Source organism: Aquarana catesbeiana, linkage group LG05, assembly GCF_042186555.1.
Source record: "Aquarana catesbeiana isolate 2022-GZ linkage group LG05, ASM4218655v1, whole genome shotgun sequence".
Lineage (NCBI taxonomy): Eukaryota > Metazoa > Chordata > Amphibia > Anura > Ranidae > Aquarana > Aquarana catesbeiana.
The window spans coordinates 413,540,049-413,564,375 of NC_133328.1; the positions used below are offsets into that span (position 1 = coordinate 413,540,049).

Sequence of the window (24,327 nt, forward strand, 5' to 3'; positions counted from 1 at the left end):
AGAGGAGAGAACAACAACTTGCAATTGGCCACCTTAAATACCTTTTCTCATGATTGGATGCACCTGTCTATGATTTCAAGGCTTAATGAGCTCACCAAACCAATTGTGTGTTCCAGTTAATCAATGCCAAGTAGTTACAGGTATCCAAATCAACAAAATGACAAGGGTGCCCAAATTTGTTTTGATGCATATTGTGCATTTTCTGTTAATCCAATAAACCTAATTTCACTAATGAAATATTACTGTGTCCTTCAGTTATTTGATAGATCAAAATGAAATTGCTGATCCAAACACCCAAATATTTATAAATGACAATCATGGAAATTGTCATGGGTTCCTAAACAACTGTGTGTGTGTGTGTAAATATATATATATATATATATATATATATATATATATATATATATATATATAGATATATATATATATATATAGATATAGATCTATATATAGATATAGATCTATATATAGATCTATAGATATAGATCTATATATAGATCTATATCTATATATATATATATAGATAGATATATCTATATATATATATATATATATATATCTCACAGTCCCTGACAAAAGTCTTGTCGCTATTTTGTAGAAACTCCTGCTATTAACCTGACTTTTCATTAATCAATTGGTGTTAGAAATAGCTCATATTAAAAGCTAAAGCCCTCCCAAATGATGTTTAATGCAGTGAAATAAATTAGTTTCACTGAAAAAAGATTTATTATTTAATCAAGACAGACGGGTCAAATTTTGGCAAGACAAAAGTTTTGTCGCCTATACAGAAATTGAACAACTTTACTGAAAATCCAAAAATATGTCAGCAAATTAAGTAGTGGTGCTGTGAGATCCAAATTTAATATCTTGTATGACTTCCATGAGCTTGGAGGACAGCATCCATGCGGTTTGGCAAGGATTCATACAATTTATTGAAGTCGTCAGGAATAGCAAAGAAAACAGTCTTGCATGCCTCCCAATGTTCATCAATATTCTTTGGTTTCGTCTTCCATGCTTCATCTTTCATCCTACACCACATATGCTCAATGATGTTCATGTCTGGTGACTGGGCTGGCCAATCCTGGAGCATCTTGATCTTCTTTGCCTTAAGGAACTTTGATGTGGAGATGGAAGTATGTGATGGAGCACCATCCTGCTGCAAAATTTGGCCTTTTTTATGGTTGGGAATATAAGAAGTAGCTAAGATTTCTTGGTATTTTAGACTATTGATGTTGCCTTCCACCCTGCAGATCCCTCGCACACCCCCATACTGGATGTAACCCCAGACCATGATTTTGCCTCCACCAAACTTCACTGTTTTCTGGGTAAATCTCGGCTCCATGCGGGTTTCAGTAGGTCTCCTGCAATATTTGCAGCGACTGTGGTGTAATTCAACAGAAGATTCATCTGAAAAATCCACCTTCTGCCCCTTTTCCAGAGTCCATCCTTTCAGCAGGCTGTGGCTCTTGGCAAATGCCACATGGTTTTTCAATTGTCTTTTGTTTAGTGCTGGCTTATGGGCACTGATTCGACCATGGAGGCCATTTCGAGACAGAATCCGACAAACTGTTCTGGTTGACACAGGGACTTCAGGTGACCAGGTCTCGTGGAGCTCTGCTGCAGTGGAAAATGGGCTGGCCTTGGATTTTCGAGCCAACAAAAGGTCCTCTCGAGCAGTTTTCTTGCGGGGTCGGCCTGACCTGGCCTTGTCCCAAACGTCTCCAGTCTCTTCAAATCTTTTTTTTTATCCTCTGAACTTGACGGTGAGACACATTGAAGGTGTCTGCCACATCAGCAGTGGATCTGGTCTTCAGCCTCTTGATAATCAACACTTTAGTTTCCGGGTGAATCTTAGGCATGTTTGCAGAGGTCTAGTTGCAGTTGAGAAGGTCTAGTGTACTGGTGTTCTTTTTATACACACCTGAGACCTAATTGATCCATTATTAGTCACAGGTGAAGCTCATATAACAAGGCGACAACACTTATGTCTTGGCAAAAATTGACTCAGTGGGCTTTACCAAGCTGTGAATATTAGAATACTTTTTGTCAGTTTCGTTTTGCACTGAAACATTATTACAATAGCTTTTGGAGTTAAAATGACCCATTTCTTGTAACAAAATCTTGATTAGAAATATATTTTAGCGACACTTCAGATCAATTTTGTACACAAGCGACAAGACTTTTGGCAGGGACTGTGTGTGTGTGTGTGTGTGTGTGTGTGTGTGTGTGTGTGTGTGTATATATATATAGATATATATAAAATCCAAAATGTTTTCCTTTAATTTTAGATAGAGAAGCAAAATATTAGGACTCCTTTCAGGTTATAATTGTTGTCTGTAACTTCAATAGATTCCCCCATCTCTCGTTGTCATTGTGACCCCTGTCATCAGAACAGAAAGTGAAGAGAAATAGAAAATGTAACAGTTGTCACTGGAAAAAGAGGAGGGGGTATATTTTCCTATTGACACAGCTGTTCTGGTGACAGCTGAGAGGGGATTTTACTTTATTTTAAAGAGATTTTCTCTTAAAACTCCTGTTCCTGCTCTTATGCAGCTGAGAAGAAAGGGAATGTGATCACTAAAAAAGGGGAAACAAGGTATTTTAGAATGATTTTATATATCTATACACAAATGTTTGCCATTCAATTTTAAACTGAATGGGCTGTTTTACAGGGTGATCGTTTACAATCACTTTAAGAAAATCACATCAGCAGAGCATAGACAGCAACAAATAATTAAGGGTAAAACCTATCACTAATCTAGAATGGGACAAAAAAACCTTTTGGCTATACATGGATTTTAATAATAACCATTAGACCTGAGAATTATATGGTGCACGAAGCAATGATATGCTTTAGCCATTACCAGTCAGTTAAAGACCATTTTATTTGGATACTGGATTTCAAGTGCTCTTTGCCTTATTATATAAAAAGTTTTCACTATATGTATAAAACCCTTGCATTTAGTGCAGTGTGTTAATGTGTGTTGTGCTGTTAGCCTATTTGAAAGGGCTGCCAATGCACCAGAATGGACAAAAATAAAACCACATGCACCATTTTCATTGTAGTGCACTGCAACGCTTGCATGTTTTCTTAGTGCAATAGGGTGCCATTGCTAATACAAGTATGGTGCGTTAAGGTAGCTCATAGGTGTGAAAAAAGCTGAACTGCTTTTAACAACTTTATTTAAAAGTAAAGAGTAGCTAATGTGCAGTCCATTATCTGACATGTTTCAAAGATTTTGGCGTCTGTACCCCACCCTCTTTACTGGATGATGCTTGACTGACAGCACAGCTTGTTACTTGTTTGAGCTGCTCAGCTGTGATATGCTATGGACAGGGAGAGGCCACATATTGGAAAAAGTCAAGTAGAACTTTTTTTTTCTTTCAGTTTTTGGATAGTAAGGGATGTGTACAACCCATATTGCACCATCTGGGTCCCATGGGAGAGATTTCCCTTTACTTCCTGTCCATTACCAAACAGGAATAGAGAGGAAATCCCTCTGGAGTGAGGGAATATCTGGTTGTCCCAATTGGAAAATTCTAATCCACCTCCACATTTAAAACTAAAAAAATTTTGCCTTTAATTACACTTTAAATTTATAAATGTTCAGATTGCAGTTATATGCATCTGGACACCCTGAAAGTGGTATTTCCTTCTCAGAAAGCGTAGCTTCTCTAACTTCATAATGGGTTTGTTATTTGGTACAAACAGTGCTTAGCAAAGGTCGTCTTTTTTTTTTTTTTCTTCTCTGAATTCTTGTCTTCACTGTGACACTCTCCCAGACGTTGGTGTGCGTGATTTGGCTTAGATTCGAACATTCCTGTCAGAATAACATTTCAATGCAGTGCTTTGTGTAACTTCTACAAGTAAACCCACTGACTGAAAAGACCAGTGTTCTAGGCCGGATATATTGGTATGCTGGTGAAATAATTGGTAGTGAGTATGTATGTATATATTTATTCAATGAAGTACAAGAAATACAATTTAACACACGAATAATAAAAAAAAAAAAGGTAAAAATGTTGCACATTAAAGGTTGTTCTGTAATGTGCTATGAGGATTTATTTCATAGATCTACTGTACATGTTAAAAAGATCATATTTATATATATCATCCTATTAATGTGTGTTGAGAAAAAAAATCAACCTTGATTCTATGTATCGTGTTAATTAAATATGTACATGGGGGCAGCCATATTTGCTTATAACATATGCAGAGTCTGCTTCCCGTTTCAATCCTGGGACGGGTGATCTGTCTATCAATGTTCCCGGACAAGGGGGAGGGGCTGTATGTGACGGCACGCGGTGGGGAACACACAGCTATTGAAATTAAAGTGGTTATGTTCCTGGCGCTCTAATCAACCAGGCGGTGGCTCTCCTCTCTCGTCTATGCTATAGGACACCCCCGTAATGGGCGGCACCAGGGGCGGGGGGTGGAGCTCCGCCCAGGCCCTGCCCCATTTTCTGCTCCATTATCGGCCATTTTTCTCTTTCGACATATTGCCAAAAAGGCAATTTTCGGCCAATATGTTTCACCAGCTGAAATTTCAGTGCATCCCTAATTTCTAGTAAGGAAGATTGTCTTTTCTGTCTGTTCAGACAGTGGAGCAGTAGTCACATCTAGCTTGTACAGTATACTTCATGTCATTGTAATTATTGTAAAAAGGGTATTGTCCTGTGCTAGATTTTTTAAACCTCTGCCACATAAAAAGTGCTAAATGCAGACCAGACAGCTTTCCAAAGTCTAGAGGTGACTCGTTCAGCTAACTTGGTATTAAAGGGCTGTTCAAGTGCAAGTGTCCTTTTCTCCTTGATACATATAAGGGCTTTGTGTTTATAGGAACTACACCTTGCGATTTATGCCTATACCTATGAATGATGCTTCCCAAGCACTGAAAACCAACCCAGAGAAAACAGAAGAAGCTTTACAAAAGGTATTTAGACATCCGCCGCATTTACTTTATAACAAATGGCTTTCTTACCTAAATACTGTCCTTCTGTATGTAACATTATTTCTTTTATAATGACTTGATGGTTCGTTTTTGTTTCTAAATTCACAGATAACTTTTCTATGTGTGTATTATTTCTCCAGTTTGCAGAATATGCAGTTTTGGGAAAAAAGTTCTGGAACACTTTGGATTCTAAACTGTAATCTTGTCTAAGAGTTCATGCACTTAGGCATTTTTAAGCTTAGCGTAAATCTCTCTGAGCTTTCCCAAACCTGGAGAGCCACACATGCTGTGTACAGCCTGCTGTTCTAGTGAATGGCTGTACAGGACCGTTTCTCTTGTAAACCAAGATGCTCCTTTGTGTCGACATTTACCCACACATGCGCATCCTACGTATTTTTCAAATGCGAAAACTTCTGCATTTGAGAAAACTGTATGTAGAAATATAATACTGTGCAAAAGTTTTTGTGAAAAATGCTGTAAATTAAGATAGCTTTCGGAAATAGGAGTGTTAATAGTTTATTTTTATTAATTAACAAAGTGGAAAGTAAAGTGCATAGGACATGGGAACCAGGCTAAGAGACTCAACTATGCACAAAAACATAGGAACTAAGATGCAGAAAATTGTCAGCAAATGCTCTGTACAGATGAGTCAAAATTTGAAATATTTAGCTGCAGCAAAAGGAAGTTTGTTTGCCAAAGGGCTGGAGAGCGGTACAATAATGAGTGTCTGCAGGCAACATTGAAGCATAGTGAAGGTTCCTTGCAAGTTTGGGGCATAGGGAGATACTTATCCAACATGCCATACTATTACGGAGGTGTGCGATTGGCCCATCCAACATGCCATACTATTACGGAGGTGTGCGATTGGCATCTGCAGAAGATCTATGGTTAGGTTGTACCAAACATCTTGGAGAACCATCTGCTGAGTTCCTTCAAAAACTGTATGCAGGTGTTCCGAGAGGAATTGAATAACTGAAGCTGTTTTAAAGGCAAAGAGTGGTCACACCAAATATTAATTTGTATTGGATTTCTCTTCTGTTCATTTACTTTCCATTGTGTTAATTGATAAAAATAAATTATTAACACTTCTCTTTCTGAAAGCATTCTTAATTTACACCTGCCTAAGACTTTTTCACTGTATTGTATATTATTTTTAAATGATTACATAACTGGATGAAATTGTGTTTTTAATATCGATATAGAGTTGCAGTGCTATACTGTCAGAAACAGTAGCTAAGCTCTCAGTTTGAATCTGCAAATATAATTGTTGCTAGATACCATCAAAAACCAAACAGTATAAAAGCAGTGTGTAATTTGAAACATGAATTTCATGCTCCCTTGATAGAATTTGATACATGTATTGGGATACAATTACACATTATCTCTCATAACAATTGATACAAGATCCCATTAATGACAAAATCTGATACTTCTACTGCAAATGATCTTCCATTTGCTGGAAACAGATATGGCAGCCTACTAATATTAATGTTGTCTTTCGACTAACTAATGTCTTAAAAAAACATAAAACCATGCACACTGCCCCCAGCAACTTCATACTTTCAATGTTTGGAGTGGCTCCACCCACACAACTGTCATTCATTTACAGAGAGTTGTGAATGAAAAAATTGCAAGGGACTGCAGTTCTCAATGGAGCACAGGTGCAGTGATGTCACTGTTCTTGTAGTCCATTGATACTTCCTCTAGCTTCAAAGCTTTCTGTCCGTACCTCAGTACATGAGCTGCAAGAGCCAAAGCATTGCACCTGCGGCCCGCTGATCACGGTTGCAATGCTTTGCAGGCTCAAATGCATAAATAAATGCAGATTTTTTATTTTTACAATACAGATGCATTTATAATATTTCTGCAACGTGGGGGGATTTTCCTTTTTAAGTTGGTTAGTTGGTCTTAATAAAGAATGCATATTCTTCTTCCCACCTGTCACACACTGGTGATTCAGCCACTGGCAACACTTTGCCAGGGACATATTTGTTGGGGTGTAGCTGCCACTTTACCCAATGCGTGTGACTTCCTCTGTGGTTGAAATATTGAAGAATCTTCATTGCTAGTGAAGGAGCAGCAATGCAGCAACATCTGGCACATTCACCCTGGGTAGGTGAGACTTTATCAAAGAAGGTTGCTAGCGACACAATTGTCGGTGTGACTTTGTCCTAAAGTATAACTCAAGGCAAAACTTTTTTTCTAGTTTTGGATAGCGTGGAGATGGATAAGAGCATCTGTCAGTTTTTATTGCAGTCTGTACCCCCATTAGGGAGATTCACCCTCTATTTGTAATGTTTACTGTTCTCACTTGATGAAAGTAAAGGAAAGTGCCACATTTTGGGTTGTCACCAGAACAGGAATATAGGAGACATTTTCCAATGAGGGCACTAATAATGGTGACCCTGGTGACAACCATGATTCCCTCACTTTGGAAGGATTTCCTCTCAATTCAGTTATGGGAAAGGAAGTGAAGGGAAATCTCCCCAATAGGACACAGATGGCAAAAATAGCTGACAGACATTATAAGCCTCCCTTACTCTATCCAAAATTAAAAAAAAAAAAAATTGCCTTCAGTTCCACTTAAGTGCTTACTTTTAGGCACAGTATCCTTTGGCAACTGACCAGAATTCATCTTATAATAGTCTGACTTTAGCAAAGTTAAACCTTATTATTTGTTACGAGTAATTTAGCAATCATTTGGCTGCATACAGCTACCTGACAGGGCTTCCCCATCAGGTGTCAGATTTGTGTAATGTACATCGTGTAAGGATCAGGAGTGAGTAACGCACAGAGTGCAGAAGTCAGGTGTGTTTAAAGTAAATAGAGCAGGGGTCAGGAGTATGTAACATACTCTCAAACTCCAATCAGTGGCTGGTAGGTGTGACCCGGAGTTTCTCATTCTTCCTTGAAGTTTCCAGCAGGATCCCTGGTGAAAACTCTTGAGAATTTAACCCCTTCCCGCCGACCGTACGCACATCTGCGTACTCGGCTTTCCGGGGTTATACCGGGATGATGCCCGCATCTGCAGGCATCATCCCAGTACCATTGTTTCGAGCCGGCGATCGGCTACCCGTGTATAACAACCGATGCGGCTAAAAGCCGCTCGGCTGTTATACCAGAGGAGCGGGAGGGAACGTCCCCCCCTCCCGCCGCTCTTACCGGGCCTCCCGTGCGATCTGGAAGCCCGGTGTCCAATCGGCCGCCTTCGGCGGCTGGGGGCGGGCTGGAACGAAGCTGTGGGCGGCTTCATTCCAGCCTTCTCAATGTAAACACGGAAGCGACGTTATGACGTCACTTCCCGTTTACTCGGCTGCCAATGGCGCCGGTTTTAAAAAAATATACAGTGTTCAGAATCACCGTTTTCGGCGATCTGAATACTGTGAAGTGCAGAGGAGAGATTGGGGGTCTTTTAGACCCCCGATCCCTCCATAAAGAGTACCTGTCACCACCTATTACTGTCACAAGGGATGTTTACATTCCTTGTGACAGCAATAAAATTAAAAAAAAAAAAAAAAGTTTTTTTAACACAATTTACAAGTATAAAAAAAAAAAAAAAAAAAAAAAAATGTTTTAAAGCGCCCCCATCCCCGCGAGCTCGCGCAGCGAAGAAAACGCATACGGAAGTCGCGCCCGCATATGTAAACGGTGTTCAAATCACACATGTGAGGTATCGCCGCGATCGTCGGAGCGAGAGCAATAATTCTAGTCCTAGACCTCCTCTGTAACTCAAACCTGGTAACCGCAAAAAAATTTTAAGCGTCACCTATGGAAATTCATAGGTACCGTAGTTTGTCGCCATTCCACGAGTGCGTGCAATTATAAAGGGTGACATGTTTGGTATCTATTTACTCGGCGTAACATCATCTTTCACATTATACAAAAATTTGGGGTAACTTTACTGTTTGGATTTTTTAAAATTCATGAAAGTGTCCCTTTTCCAAAAATGTGTGTTTAAAACACCGCTGCACAAATACTGTGTGATATAAAATATTGCAACAATCGCCATTTTATTCTCTAGATTCTCTGCTAAAAAAATATATATAATGTTTGGGAACTCTAAGTAATTTTCTAGCAAAAAATACGGATTTTAACTTGTAAATACCAAATTTCAAAAATAGGCTTAGTCATGAAAGGAATAATGTTGCTAGATACAATGTAGTCCCATGATGTTGCACTGAGGTTGCCCACAGGCTGCCCTGAGTCCCATCAGGTCAGCATGGGGGGCCCATGCCTTGAATACCCCTATCAAAGGCCCCGAGCTTAGAAAGTATTAAGAAAAATAAATGTTATGTTACTCGGTGTAGGAAACGCAGCGAATCTTGAACGTTTCCCACACTACACTGTAATCACACTCTGTTCATGTGATCTGCCACCAGTTTCAATGTTAAATTAATGACATCCCATAACAGATCGTGAAACGCAGCGCAATTGCAAGAATTGGATCACATGCATGTGAACCTTTTTTGTGTGGTGAGGATTGAGCCCATACAAAATGGATGGGCTCAGATCACACTGCAAAGAACCGCATGTGATTTGAATAGGAATGCGGTGGGATTCCTATCTGGATCGCATGCGATGTCCCACACCGCACAAGTGTGTACCTAGGCTTAAGCTAAACCTGTCATAAGGTGAGTATAGGGTGTTGCTTTCTTCTGTTAGAAGTGATCAGTACTGACAGTGCATGTTTTATCATAATAGGTTCATACCTGTCATAGATCCCCCTGCTTTTTCTGAGAATAGGAATGTCCAAAGCTCATTTACACATACCGTATATAACATTCAGTAAAACATGGCAAATTATCATTGAAAGAATATTGTATGTGATTTACTTGTCATTCCATATTTTCCTTTGAATAGTGTATTCTAATTGTAAATCACCTAAAATACTTTGGAATTTAAATGACAAATAAAGAGCCAGCCAGTCTAAGTAAAGAATGAGATTTTATGTTTGATTGCTCTATGTTTCTATCCACCTCTTCCCTTTGTGTTATCAGACTTGCATAATAATAATGAGCAAATGTGCAAAATTCAGTAAACTACATAGAAAAATCGTCAGTCATTTTCCATTCTTCAGACTGATAGCAGCTGATTGCATTCTATTGATTACTGCACTTTGCCCTGCCATCCTAAATTAACAGTTTTAAGAACAAGGCTAGGATACCAGCATATAGGGAAAACGTGAAGGCATATTTCAAGTTTTAAAGAAACAAGTTGTGGAAAGGACAGTTCTTAATATTTGAATCAAACAACGTTCTAAAAAGGCTTTATTTAATTGATCTTATATTGCATGCATTCTTGTCTGCATCACAGATTCATATACTTTGTACGTTTTTCTTGTTTTTCTATTGTTCTCAAGTTGGAGATTTTGCTTTTTTTTTTAGTTCTTGAAGAGCTTTAGATGAGACAAGTGTGTTATTTATTATTTATTCTTGGTAAAAGGAGAATGATGAATGGAAACCAGAGGTTCCATTATTAAGTGTTCTGCTCAGGATGTAATGTTGTCTGTGAGAACCTTTACACTTGAATTTCATTAGGTGCTGAGATGGTTTGTTAATGTTAATGAAGAAATCAATGTACTGTCATTAAACGCTGTTTAAGTGCCCCAGTAGCACAGCAAACCTTTTTATATATTTTTTTTCTCATAAACAATTGAGTCTTTCCTTTTCAATGTTAAAATACAAAAGACTGAGCAGTATGTTTCTTGTCAGAGTATATTTTCTGTCTGTTCTTGTAATAATAGACTCTTATTGTGCGTTTTTCTTCTTTCAAGATTGAAAACTATTTGCTGAGGAACCATGAAACCAGGAAATACCTTCAGGAACAGGCCTATAGATTGCAGCAGAGTATTGTAACTAGCACTACACAGCAGGTGAGCTGTCTTATTGAAAAAGAGTAAGAGCATTCCATAAAACTAACATGTCATTTTCTTTGCTGTGTACATGACACGTATATGAAATAAGGAACCTTTTTTCTGGGACCATTCATGTGTCTGGAAGGTTTGGCATTTCTTCCAAAAACGTGTTATGTACAGTTGTAACCATCAGTTTACTTGGCAGGATATGTATGCGGACAATTTAAAAGAAAATGGCTAACAGTGTATGTGATTCAGATCTATTAGGCCCCAAACCTGAGCAATTTGAAGATTTACCAGAAGCGATTTAATGGTCGACCCTAGAATTTCTGTTATATTCAATGATGCCCATTCACACCTGAGCATTGTATCGCTTGAAGCTCCTTGCTCAAAAAAGTACATGAGCTTCTTCTAGGGCTCCGTTTTTGGCTCCGATAGACTTTAAAAGGCGCACCTAAAAATGTGCAAAAATGCTTGTTTTTTTTTGCCTAACAACTAGCGTTCTATTGGCAAGAATAAAAAAAAATGTTGCTTAACCACTTGCTTACTGGGCCTGCCCAGACCAATTTTCAGCTTTTAGCACTGTCACCCTTTGAATGACAATTGCACGGTCATACAACACTGTACCCAAATGAAATTTTTATAATTTTTTTCCCACAAATAGAGCTTTCTTTTGGTGGTATTTGATCACCTCTCGGTTTTTTATTTTTTGTTAAAAAAATGAAAGACCGAAAAAAAAAAAAAAAAAAAAAAAATTCAAAACCATTTATATTTTGTTAATAAATTTTGCAAACAGGTAATTTTTCTCCTTCATTGATGTACGCTGATGAGGCTGCACTGATGGGCACCGATAGGCTGCACTGATGGGCACTAATAGGCGGCACTGGTGGGCAATGATGAGGTGGCACTGATGGGTGGCACTACTGGGCGGCACTGAAGGGCATTACTGGGTGGCAGTGATGGGCACTGATTGGCACTGGTAGGCAGCACTGCTAGGTGGCACTGATGAGGCACCATTGGTGTGCATTTATAGGTGGCAATCGTGGGCATTGATAGGTGGCACTGGTGTACTGGTGGGCACTGTTTGCACTGATGGGCACTGTGGGCACATATGAGGCGGCTTCGCCTCTCCCTGCTCGGGACCGATGTCCCTTCAACAGGAGCTGGTGATCGGCTTTTTGTTCTTCTCACGCTGACAGCGCGAAAAGAAAAAAAAGAAAGATTACTGAGCCTCTGTTTTACATCACATGATCAGCTGTCATTGGCTGACAGCTGATCACGTGGTAAGGGGTCGGGATCGACCCCTTACTCCGATCTGTGATCACCCGAGTCTCATTGAGCTTACACCGATCTGTGATCACCCGAGTCTCATTGAGCTTTCAAGGGGGAGGACGTCTATTGACGCCCTCCCGGCAAAGCGGATGCGCGTTGTAGCGGTCATTCGGCTAGAACATGGATCTGAAGGAGTTAAGGTCCTTCACTGCACTGTAACAGCAAGGTAAAATAAATGTATTTTATTATTATTATGATTATTATTATTTTACATCTTCACAAAAATCAGCTTTGCATTGGGGCTTCTACCTTTTATCTGGTAATTTTTGGTGATGCACGAGCAGACAATCTAAAAGAAAAATCACAATCCATTTTTATTGATTAACCTCTAAGGGCAGACTCTGTATTCCTCATGTCCCCAGCTTGGCTCATGTGCACAATTCTATTGGAGCTAGAGATAACCAGAGCTAGTGAGCTAGTGAACGTTGTGCCATCTTTGGACAGGCCCAGGATTGAATAGGATGATATCCATCAAACGGAACAGTGCGCTATTGCCTTTCTTTTCTGCAGAGGCCAGTTATCTTGAATAGCACAGTTGATCAAAAAGTATGTACATTATAATAACTGTGTGTGTGTATGTGTGTGTGTATGTGTGTATGTATGTGTGTATATATATATATATATATATATATATATATATATATATATATATATATATATATATAATATATTATTAGAGCTGCACGATTCTGGGAAAAATGAGGATCAGGCTTTTCGTGGCGTAACATCATCTTTCGCAATCTAGATTCTTTGTGATTTATCGTCCAGCTCTAATAAATTTATATCTATCTATAGATATATCTATCTATATATATATATATATATATATATATATATATATATATATATATATATATATTATGTGTATGTATACATAGATATATATATCTATATAGAGAGGGATGGAGAGAGAGATCAGGAACGCCTTTTAAAGGCCTTTTGGCATGATCAGCATGCACAAACTGCATGAAAGTAACCCTTTGTGCTCAGTTCAATGACATGCTACCAGGCTGACTATTAATAACTAGTTTGTTTATCATAAAGATACATGCAGGCTGTTGTACACACACTAATCTGAATCTAGTCATTGGGACTTAAAATGGAACAACAATCCCAATATAAAAGCTGCTTGGAGACTTCAGACCATTCCTTTTGTCAAAAAAGATATCCTAGCAGATTTTTCTTTCAGTTTCTTTATGTAGACTCCAGGCTCATTCCCAATATCTGTATGATTCTAAGAATGTGCAGGAGTGACATCATCAGTGGCTGGCCAGTGGGTGAAGATTCAAAAGCAGCGGCAAGAAGATGGTTGGGGACAGTGATGCAATTGGAGCCTAGACCTGTCATTGCAAGGATAAGGCAAAGTTTAACCAGAGTTGTGGCTGAAAACACATCTGTGTTCTACGAGGCCTAGAAAGTGAGATTATGTTGGTTGAAAACTGCTGCTATATACCCTAGATATCAAGGTGGGTGTTAATGTGAGAGGATGACTGGCACCATCAAAACCTATGCAAATAAGGATCCTCACCAGCCCGTCTCCAAGTTTTTTATGTGTAACTGAAATCTCTCTAAAGGTTCTGTGCATTTAGGCATGGCTATAGATACAAAGGGTACATCTTGGGGTCAAGAACCATTTGAGGCATTAGAAATGGGTTTCCATTGACCTAGATATATTTAAGAAACTGGACTGGAAGTTTAGAACATTATACTGTATTATGCCAACTAACATAAAAGGTTAATGATATGTGTGCAGAAATGCAACTTTGTACCTGTTCCTTAACTTTTCAAAGTTAAGGCTATGAGCAAGCTGATCTTTTTCTTTTTCATTTAGATTAGATTTCTGAGGTTAGATTTTAAATGTTCTCACGTAAGGTTCAATGACAGACTGTTAAAAAGGCTCCACAGATCTAAAAGGGCAATAGTGTGAGTGTACAAACTGACCACACTCAAACGATTTTTTCACTGCGCCTCTATAAGTCATAAGGTAGTGCTAACAATATTTTATCCTTTATTCATTTCTAGATGATTGACAGAATTTGTGTCAAAGTCCAAGACCACCTAAACTCCTTGCGAAACTGTGGAGTGGATTTTGTCTTAGAAGATGTCAAGTCTGCTGAGAAAATAATGCGAGATGCAAAGAATTCAAAAACTGTAAGTGCACCTGCTAAAGATTTTGCTGTGCTGGCCCTCTGACTTAAAGCTGAACTTCAGGCTAATGGTAAAGTGAACAGATAAAATTCATACATGAGAGCTGTTTTACCTACCCAAAGGATTTGTACTTCTGTCCATTCAGTCCTGTGATTTACACCACTTTAAGCAGTGCACCAATGAGCTCATCTCTCTGTCACTCTGTTCTCTCCTCCTATCAGCATCTTTCTAGCACTGCAACACACCTAATTAGCTGCTTGCGCTGCTTTCCCCCCCTATCTCTTCCCCGTTATACAGGCCCTGTGAGAAGCTGGTACTTACACTACTTGCATCTGTAGTTCAGCTTTAAAAGTATACATGGGAGGTTCTAGTCTGTAAAGCATTTGGCATCTTCATTACTAATATGTGTCTGTTCTCTTCTAGCTTTTGCCAAATTTATATCATCTCGGAGGTGCAGCATGGGCTGGAGCCAATAATTTACCTACCCCAATTCAAGAGACCTTAGAATCAATGGCAGGAGAGGTGACCAGAGTTGTTGATGAGCAGCTGAAGGTATAAATTAATTTTTAAAGTATCCATTATTTATTTTAGGCTGTATTTTACTTTAGAAACAGGAATTGGGAGAGTTGTATCTTTGGACTACCACCACTTTCTCTATATTCTAGGTTTATTTGTATGAAAGTTTTAGGCATGAATCTGGAGTATCGGTTTCAGCCTAACACTGCACATTGCATTAAAGACTTTAGTTGGATGGTGCAGGGAACATGGGACTCTAGCCAACACACCGTGATCCTTCTAGGGATTGGTAGTATGTAATAGCAGAAATGTTTCTCATGACCGCCCTTTTTGCACCAAATTCTCAAGTTTTGGTGTGTCAATTTCAGAAAGGAAAAAACTCAGAACCGTATTTTCTGGATTCTTTATATTACTCTCTTGAACATTATTAGACATTGTTTCCAAAAAAAATGATTTCTTTTTCATACATCATGGGACACAGAGTCAGGCTAATATTCATTACCTGCTGGGTTATACTCCATCTCCAGGTGAATGGACACTGGTAGATCAAAGGTCTTTAGACAGGAAGTGATCCCCTATATAACCCCTACCACACAGGAAGCACTTCAGTTTTTTACCAGTATCTGCAAGGTGGATGGCACGGCTTGTTTGCGCTCTCTGAGCTCCAGGTCTCTAGTCCCACAAACGGTTCTTAAATGAATCAAGGGTTGACCGATTGGATCCATTTGACACAGGCTTTATATGCTTACATAAATTGTACCCGAGCCTCACAAAGAAGACTCAAGATCCTGCGAGGTTTTGCCGGTAATGCGGCCTCCGGGCGCTGGACCCTGCAAAGTGGAATTCTGGACACTACAACGCTAAGGCATTCTGCAGGGTGCTGTAGAGGTCCAAGGGAGTGGACCCTAAACATGAAAAGGGCACACAGTCCTTGAAGGTCCTCAAGTGACAGGAACCCGCCGTGAAGGGTGAATGTAACGAGTCCCTGCTCACTCGGTTCCACTCTCCCGACACTCCTCTGTGGCTATTGAATCAGATTGCAACGTCTGATGGTTCGGTCATCCGATGCTCTGGGAATTGAACTACAGCTATGTGCTGTTCAAATCCAGTTGTGATAGCTCAGAACAAACACCAGGCAGTCTGTATGTAAGTTCAACCAGGAATCTCTTTTATTGAAAGGAATACAGGCTCTTTTATACAGTAAAAGAGGAGGTGCATACCTCCTGCTCATATTACTCTGAACATACACCTGTGACCAGAAACCTAATTAACATGGGCTAATTAACTAATCCCTTTAGACAGCCTAGATAACTCAGTCATGACCTTTAGGCCAGACTGGCCGTCTTGTAGCTCAGAAAACACAATCAACATTATCACAAATCAACACAGAATTCTTCTTCACACAATAGCAGAGTTAATTAACACAAACAACAATGGGGATCTAATGACTCTTAGATCCCATACTAGACTTATTTACAATAAACACATTCTAGCAGGCAACAGACAGGTGGCTGGAATTGACATCAGCATCTCCTAACAGTATTTGTCCCAGCGTTCTGAATCATCCACTATTTCTAATATGGCAAATCCAGGGTCCCCAGAGTCTGGGGGGATATGGACCTGAATCCAAAGTAACACCACCTCAAGGGTCCTCAGGCATACAGCTCACAAAGAGCACCATTCCCCCAAATGCCAGGGCCCACGATCAATCGGCAAGAGGCTAGCATTCAGTCCCCTCCAAAAGTCTCTCTCCCGGCTAGGTCTGTCACATTTCTCCCCTTTCGGCAGGAGACTAACACAGGAGGAGACCCCAGACGGGTTGACTCCAAAGTTAGTCCATAATTCCAGTCCCCCAATGCTGATATCCACACAGTACCCCAAATAAATTATCCCAAACAGAGCATTACTTACCCAGCCAACCTCTGCCTCTCTCAGAGAACACACCCACTGCTGGGGAGAGGCCTGGACTGGCCCTTCTCCCTGGAGTCTTTTCAGCCGCTGGAGAGAAGACAGGGTGACTGGGCTCACTCCGTCATGCCTTTGGGGATCTGGGCCGACCGCCCAGCATCCCTGGGGTATACAAGTGGAGACTGAAGTCCCATCCACTACCACAGGAACTCTCTCTTCTGTTAGTTGAGGGCAGAGGCCAGCAGCACTCTGCCCGGTTGCCAGCCCTTCTGCTGAGGACTCAACATCCTCTGCTCTGGCTAACCGTTTGGGCAGGAGGCTGGCTTCCTCCACTCCCAAACTGTGTAACTGCCATTGGGAGGTGAGCCGGCTGCTTCCTTTTCCATTCCCTCATCTGGATGTTGGGCTGATATGTCTGTGGTACTGTCTCCCAGGTGCAGGGATCTTTGCTGGGGAGGAAAGACCACTTCCTCCACCCTGGCCAACTGTTGGGGAGGGACGACGAACACCTCCTTTCCCTTCTCCCCATGTATCCTGATCTGCTGCTGGGAAGTGACCACCTCCTTCTCACCCTGAGCCTCCAGAACCGCTGCAGGTGTAGAGCAGAGATCTTGGACCCTCTGTCTGGTTGCCAGCGCTTCAGCTGGGGAAGTTCCTTGTAACTCCACAGATACTTCTGTTGGTGCTGGGCAGAGCACAGTGAAGTTTGGCCCTAATAACAGCTCTTCTTCTGCTGGAGGCTCACCAGGTTGTTCTTCCTCAGCAGAAAAGTCTATCAAATCCCCTGTCTCTGCAACTGGTGTCTGGGGATAAAGGTTCACCATCTCCTCTCCGTGGAACCCAGAAGATGCTATCAGTGCTCGACAGAGGTTAGCAGAGCTCTGCCCTGTTGTCAGCACTTCAGCTTTGGGGATAGCAATCTCCAGATTTTCCACTGCCGATTCTCTGGCATTCTGCTGGACAGGCACATTCCTCCATCCAAGATCATCCAATGTAGAAACTGGTTCATCAGGGTCAGTCAGCACTTGCTCCATCCACCATAAGACCTCCACGTCCATAGCTGTGGGGGCAGGTTGGCAAAGCACACTGTTACTCTGCCACATTGTTGACTCTTCAGCCAGGATTTCAGAGTTGTCACCTGGTATTTCCTGATGGTCCCAGGCAAAGGGAGCCCCATCCTGCTGCTGAGCAGAGTCTAGCAGCTGTCTGTAGGCAATCTCCAGCTCCCATTCCTGAACGGCCAGAAACCCCAAATCTTCCTGTACCCAGTGCACTTCCGAGACATTCAGTCTTCGCTCTCTGTGCTTCATTATTTCCTCCAAACACCACTCCCAATCACTCCCAAAGTCAGGGTCCCTGGACAGCCTCCAGTACAACAATCCCAGGCCATCGTAGTCAAAGTCTTCCATGGGGCTGTCATCCACAGTCCACGGGCACACTTGGGCTACATACCACTGGAGGGCTCTGTAACGCTCGTCCAACCGCATTTCTGCCCGGATCAGCCTGCTTAACTCAGCTGTCCACTTCTGGTTCGGTTGTTCCCCCAATAACAGCATTCGCACTTCATACTGCGACCAGTACCTTACATGGATGGAGGGGAGAACTTTTCCCTGGTTTCACTGCTCACGGGCTAGCGCTTCCTTCCAGAGTTTGCCGCGGATAGAATCAAACCATCCCAGCAGGACCTGCTCTGATACTGGTCCTCTATGCTGTATCTGCATCTCTCACAACCTCCTTCTGAATTCCTCTTCCATGGTGGCTGGTATCTGTACCTCTCCTCCCCTGCTATCTGGACCTTGGATCCGGGTGAGGGTTTGGATGTGTTCACGGCAAGGAAGCACGATCCCACCGGTCCCTCCCGGCTCTCAAGTAAGTCTTTCAGCGTAAAAATAATAAATGTGCCTGCGCTGAAAAATGTACTAAAATAACGTGCATATATAGTAAATTAGTCCACTATAAATGAGCTGTGAAATCATATATGTATACTATAAAAGTGCAAAATTAAGCCTCAAAGTGCATATAACATTGTGCAAAAATCAATATAACCCATTGAAAGTGCACCATGCATAAATAAAAACAACAACAAGTGCACAGGTAACCTGTGTATTGCAAGTGTCCAGCTCAATCCACGGATTAAAATCCAAAAAAATGTATGCAAACAGTGTCCATAAGAAAAAAGTTCCTCCGAGATCTTCTAAAAAGGTGCTCAAATCACAGCAAACAATACGTGCTCTCCCGTGACACCCCACATGTGCTTGCGCTCACCTCTACTCGTGTGACCCAGTATTTAAACTGTGTCAAACACGCAGTGGGGCCAATCCTGGGCTCCCTCAGGATGGAATAGTAAGAATACAATCCTCACAGGTGCAGTCAGTATCCACATGTATAGGAGAGAAGTAAGAACTCCATAGTGTAATAAAGCAGGGATATTTTATTAACCAAAAGAAAATCCTCCAGGAGGGTACTCACATTCAGTGGGTGCTTCAGTGCACCAAACTTAACAAGCGTATAAAACAAGCTGCGATTCAGATGGCGTGCGGTGTGGTGTGTAATGTCTCCTCCACTGCTGACAGCTCCGTCCTACCCCTCCCCGACGCGTATTCGGCACAGGGATCACGTGCCTTCCTCTGGGGGAAGATATTTTAGTACATTTTTCAGCGCAGGCACATTTATTATTTTTATGCTTTATATTACACGATATGAAACGTGGTTGAGTGTTTGCTGCTAATTAATTAATGATTGTCACCCCTTAGAGGCATTGATCCATTTGTGGCTCGCAGGAAATTCCCATTTTTTTGTTTAAGTCTTTCAGCGTGTCTCTCCTGCAGGCTGGTTTGGAGTGTCCCAGTAACTGGAGAGAAAATCCCACAGCTGCCACCAATGTAACGAGCCCCTGCTCGCTCGGTTCCACTCTCCCGACACTCCTCTGTGGCTATTGAATCAGATTGCAACGTCTGATGGTTCGGTCATCCGATGCTCCGGGAATTAAACTACAGCTATGTGCCATTCAAATCCAGTTGTGATAGCTCAGAACAAACATCAGGCAGGCTGTATGTAAGTTCAACCAGGAATCTCTTTTATTGAAAGGAATACAGGCTCTTTTATACAGTAAAAGAGGAGGTGCATACCTCCTGCTCATATTACTCTGAACATACACCTGTGACCATAAACCTAATTAACATTGGCTAATTAACTAATCCCTTTAGACAGCCTAGATAACTCAGTCATGACCTTTAGGCCAGACTGACCGTCTTGTAGCTCAGAAAACACAATCAACATTATCACAAATCAACACAGAACTCTTCTTCACACAATAGCAAAGTTAATTAACACAAACAACAATGGGGATCTAGTGACTCTTAGATCCCATACTAGACTTATTTACAATAAACACATTCTAGCAGGCAACAGACAGACAGGTGGCTGGAATTGACATCAGCATCTCCTAACAGTATTTGTCCCAGCATTCTGAATCAGCCACTATTTCTAATATGGCAAATCCAGGGTCCCCAGAGTCTGTGTCTCTTAGGGGGATATGGACCTGAATCCAAAGTAACACCACCTCAAGGGTCCTCAGGCATACAGCTCACAAAGAGCACCGTTCCCCCAAATGCCAGGGCCCACGATCAATCGGCAAGAGGCTAGCATTCAGTCCCCTCCAAAAGTCTCTCTCCCGGCTAGGTCTGTCACAGTGAACATTGGGCTCTTAGTTTCAAAGTGGCCCTGCGCCTGGACGGGTAAGTGAAACCCCTTTATTTATTATTATTGTGGGGTGTCCCGGTGATTGTAACAATCAGTCAAGCTAGCTAAAGGCTGGACACCTGTGTGCGGTGACCATATTGGGGAGTTTTAGGCTAGCTGTGGGTGTTTGCAAAAAGTACCTTTTTTTGTTTGTGTCTGGCTGTTTTATACCTGTATGATGGTGCACGACCGTGCGCCACTTCGCCTTGGTTCAGCATGGCACACGTGTGTTCACAAGAGCGCTTCTGTGCTCAGCAGTTGTTGTTTGGTGGCCATGGCATACGTGCATTGGCAAAAGCGGCGCTGTGCTCTGCAGTTGTTTGGTGGCCATGGCGCACGTGCATTTGCTAAAGCGCCGCTGGACTTAGCAGTTGTTTGGCGGCCATGGTGCATGCAGCTTTCCCGCACATGCGCAGTAGCCCTTATCTGGACACACGAAGATTCGCGTCGTGCACTAATACACCCACGCCCGTTCGCCGGGACCACGCACATGCGTGCCCACTCATGTACAGAACGTTCCGGCACTTATTTAAACTGTGTGGGCCAAGCAATGTGGTGCTTCCAGAAGGCAGCTGTGGGACACAGAGCAGGCTCTGAACAGACACTTGCAATGGTTAATTTTTTCTTACCCAGGTCACGTGAGTCACCAAGTGTTGCTTGGCAGGCTAAATGTGCTTAGCAGGATTGTTACATAGGGACTTGGTGAGCCCTATTAAAGGGTCTCCCTTCTGAGGTGTTTTTATACTACACCCAAGTACTCTCTTTTTGTGGCTAGTAAATGTTTAAAAAAAAAAGGAGCGGGACTAACACTACAGTACAGGGAAGTGCACACCTATGTCGTCCGTAGTTCCTGATGAACCTAGTTGTATCCCTAGTGTTGTATCCCCTGAAGGACCAGAGCCACTGCGCCTATCTGGTATTGTGCCTACAGTCAATGCTGCTGCTTCACCCTTTATCATCAAGGATGAACTGTCCTCGCACCTAGCCGGGTAGGAGCACAGGATTGCTGGCATGTTTGCCTCCATCCCACAGGGTGGCAAGAAGCGTGACAAATCCCCCTCCCTGGAGCCTCCTAGTCTGGAGCAGGAATGGGTTGATGGGGAAGAGCCAAAAGCTCAGGATTAAGTGGAGTGCCCGGCAGATGAGTCTGCTTCCTAGCAATCTGGACAAGAAGAGATCCAGTTGGTGTCTGCCTCTTAGTCGCAGAGGCTTTTGAACCTGACCCTGACTGAAATGGTTCGGTCTGCCTTTAAGTTGCCTCTTACAGAGGTGACTGAGCCCCCCTAGTCCTCTTTGGGATCCCTAAGACCTCTTCAGGCTGCACAGGCTTTCCCCATACACCCCCTGTTGGAACAGGGGGTGTATGCTGATTGGGAACATCCTGACAGGATTTTTGTTCCTCCTAAAAGGTTTTCCCTTTTATATCCCATGGATGAAAAGTTTGTTAAAAAATAGAGCATGCCAGCCGTAGATGCAACGGTCTCTTCCTTGAACAAGACATTAACTTGTCCGGTAGATAACGCACAGGGCTTGAAAGACCCTGTTGACAAGAAATTGGAGTTATTATTAAAGGCTTCCTTTTCTTTGGCCAGTTCAGCTATTCAGCCAGCTGTTGCAGCAATTGGTATTTGCCAGTCCGTAAAGGATCAGGTCAAACGGCCTGATAGGCCTAACCAGGAGGATGATCTGCCTGAAAGTAAGACCGATATTCCTCGAGCGCTGTGTTTTGCTGTTGAGGCCTTTAAAGGATTCAATAGGTTTCTCGTTTGTCTCTTTTGTCTGTACTTATGCACAGACTTTTATGGCTTAAGAACTGGTCAGCCGAGCTTTCTTGTAAAAAGTTATTGTCAGATTTCCCTTTTCATGGGGAACGTTTATTTGGTGAGCATTTGGACAAAAGATTCCCGGCGGGAAGAGTTCTCTACTTCCTGTGAAGAAAAGCACCAGATGTCCCTCATTTAAAACCTCAGGAACTGCTTCCTCAAATGTCTCAGTGTCAAGGCTGTTCCGCCGCCAACAGAGTGCTAGGGCCATAACATACATACATAACCTGTGCAAGATATATGTTAGGTTCCATAGTGGAGGATACAAGGTCTATCTAGGGCTCTGTCGATCGGTGGACCTTTTTTTTCGGTCATGCCCCTTCGACAGAAACCGGCTTCTGTCGGACCGCGTGCAGTACACATAGGCCGAATGTCAGTAGATGTTTAATAGAAACATAATAATGTTCAAAAGAAATCGTCCGACATTCAGACCCTGTGTACTTGGCTTTAGTCCTCTCACAGGTGACTGAGGCATGTCATTTTATTAGATGGTTTGATATAGGAGGAAACCAAAGTGAAATGGTGTGATATAGAAGTAAAATGAGCATCTATGTTTTCAAATATGTTGCAGATATCTTGTGGCTTCTTAATGGAGACAGACACTGATTAGGTATTACTGTTCCACAATATAATGCCAATTTCTCTTTCGTTCATTGACAGACACAGCGCTCCATCAGAACCATAGGGTTATACCGCCCCCAACAGGAGTAGGACACTAGGCAGAAAAAGACTTGGCTACACCTATGGGCAGTCCTAGGTGGTATACACATACTCTGCTATAAGCCTTCAGTTTTTTTTCTGCCTAGTCAGGAGTAAGGACCTAGTTCCCTGCTGGGATCTCCATGACCACCAATGCCAGTCTGTCTGGGTGGGGAGGTGTCCTGGGACTGAGCTCTGCTCAGGGTCCTTGGACACTGGTGGAATCCGGGCTACCGAGCAATATCCTGGATCTTTGAGAGATCAGGCTATGTCTGCATCATGGGCGTATCGACTTCGGGGGGTCCCGGTACGAATCCAGTCGGACAGTGCAACTGCAGTGGCTTATGTCAATCACCAGGGCAGGGCAGATAGGGTGTTGGAAGCACTGGCAGTTTCCAGTATCCTCCGGTGGGCAGAACGTCTATGAGGCGGTAACGTTTTTCTATACACCTTTCCTCCTCTCCAGCTGCTGCTGTAGCTTTTGCGCAAGATCATGACCGCGTTGATCTCGGTCATTCTATTGGCTCCGGATGGGTCCCGTTGGTCTGGGTGCGCCTGGTCGCCGACGTTCCTAGGCGACTGCCTCTCAGGGAGGATCTACTGGCCCAGGGGGCCGTTTCCCCATCCTGCTTTAGAGTCGCTGGTTTTAACGGCCTAGCTGTGATGAGCCAGGTGCTGCAGTTCCGACACTGCTGATGGCTAGGGAGTCTACCTCCTAGGAGGTTCTACCTCCGAATGTGGAAAGCGCATATATCCTGGTGTGAGTCGCCGGGCATTCATCCTCGTTCTTTCGCGGTGGCTCCGATTCCGGCCTCCCTTCACGGGGGGTTGAGCAGGAATGGGCCTCGAGTACTATCGAGGGCCAGGTGTCTTCTTCAGCGTCCCCTGGTCTTGCACTTCCTGGTGCGTACTTTTTTGTTCAAGGGGTTCGACGTCTGGTTCCACCGGTGCAGTCTCTTCTACCGCCATGGGATCTGAACTTGGTGATTTTGGTTCTACAGAAGCCTCTCTTTCAATATATTTGTGAGATTCCACTGCTTCCTCTGTTTTGGAAGGTGGCCTCTTGGTGGCTATCACCTCTGCTCGCGGGGTGTCGGAAATGGTGGTGTTATCTTGTCGTACACCTTACCAAGTGTTACACAAGGTTAAGGTGGTTCTTCGCCCTTTTCCATCGTTCCTTCCTCAGATTTTCTTTTGAATAAGGACATTGTGTTCCCTTCCTTGTGTCCCTGGTCAATACATCCTAAGGAATTTGCCTTATCTGCCCTGGATGTTATTTGGGTGTATTTGGCAGCCACTGAGTCTTTATGGAGGTCAGACTCACGGTGATCACGGATGGGCCAAGAAAGGGGCT

At 42.5% G+C, this 24,327-nt stretch overlaps 1 protein-coding gene across 2 annotated transcripts in view; it reads left to right on the forward strand.

Moving 5' to 3' along the window:
• The window catches only part of CARMIL1 (capping protein regulator and myosin 1 linker 1), a 475,715-nt gene that overhangs the window by 354,091 nt on the left and 97,297 nt on the right, over positions 1 to 24,327 (forward strand). For both annotated transcript variants that reach the window (XM_073631176.1, XM_073631177.1), the window contains exons 23-26: positions 4,841 to 4,934; positions 10,726 to 10,824; positions 14,161 to 14,289; positions 14,710 to 14,838. In XM_073631176.1, coding sequence (XP_073487277.1) covers positions 4,841 to 4,934; positions 10,726 to 10,824; positions 14,161 to 14,289; positions 14,710 to 14,838 — 451 coding nt within the window. The remainder of the gene's footprint in view (positions 1 to 4,840; positions 4,935 to 10,725; positions 10,825 to 14,160; positions 14,290 to 14,709; positions 14,839 to 24,327) is intronic.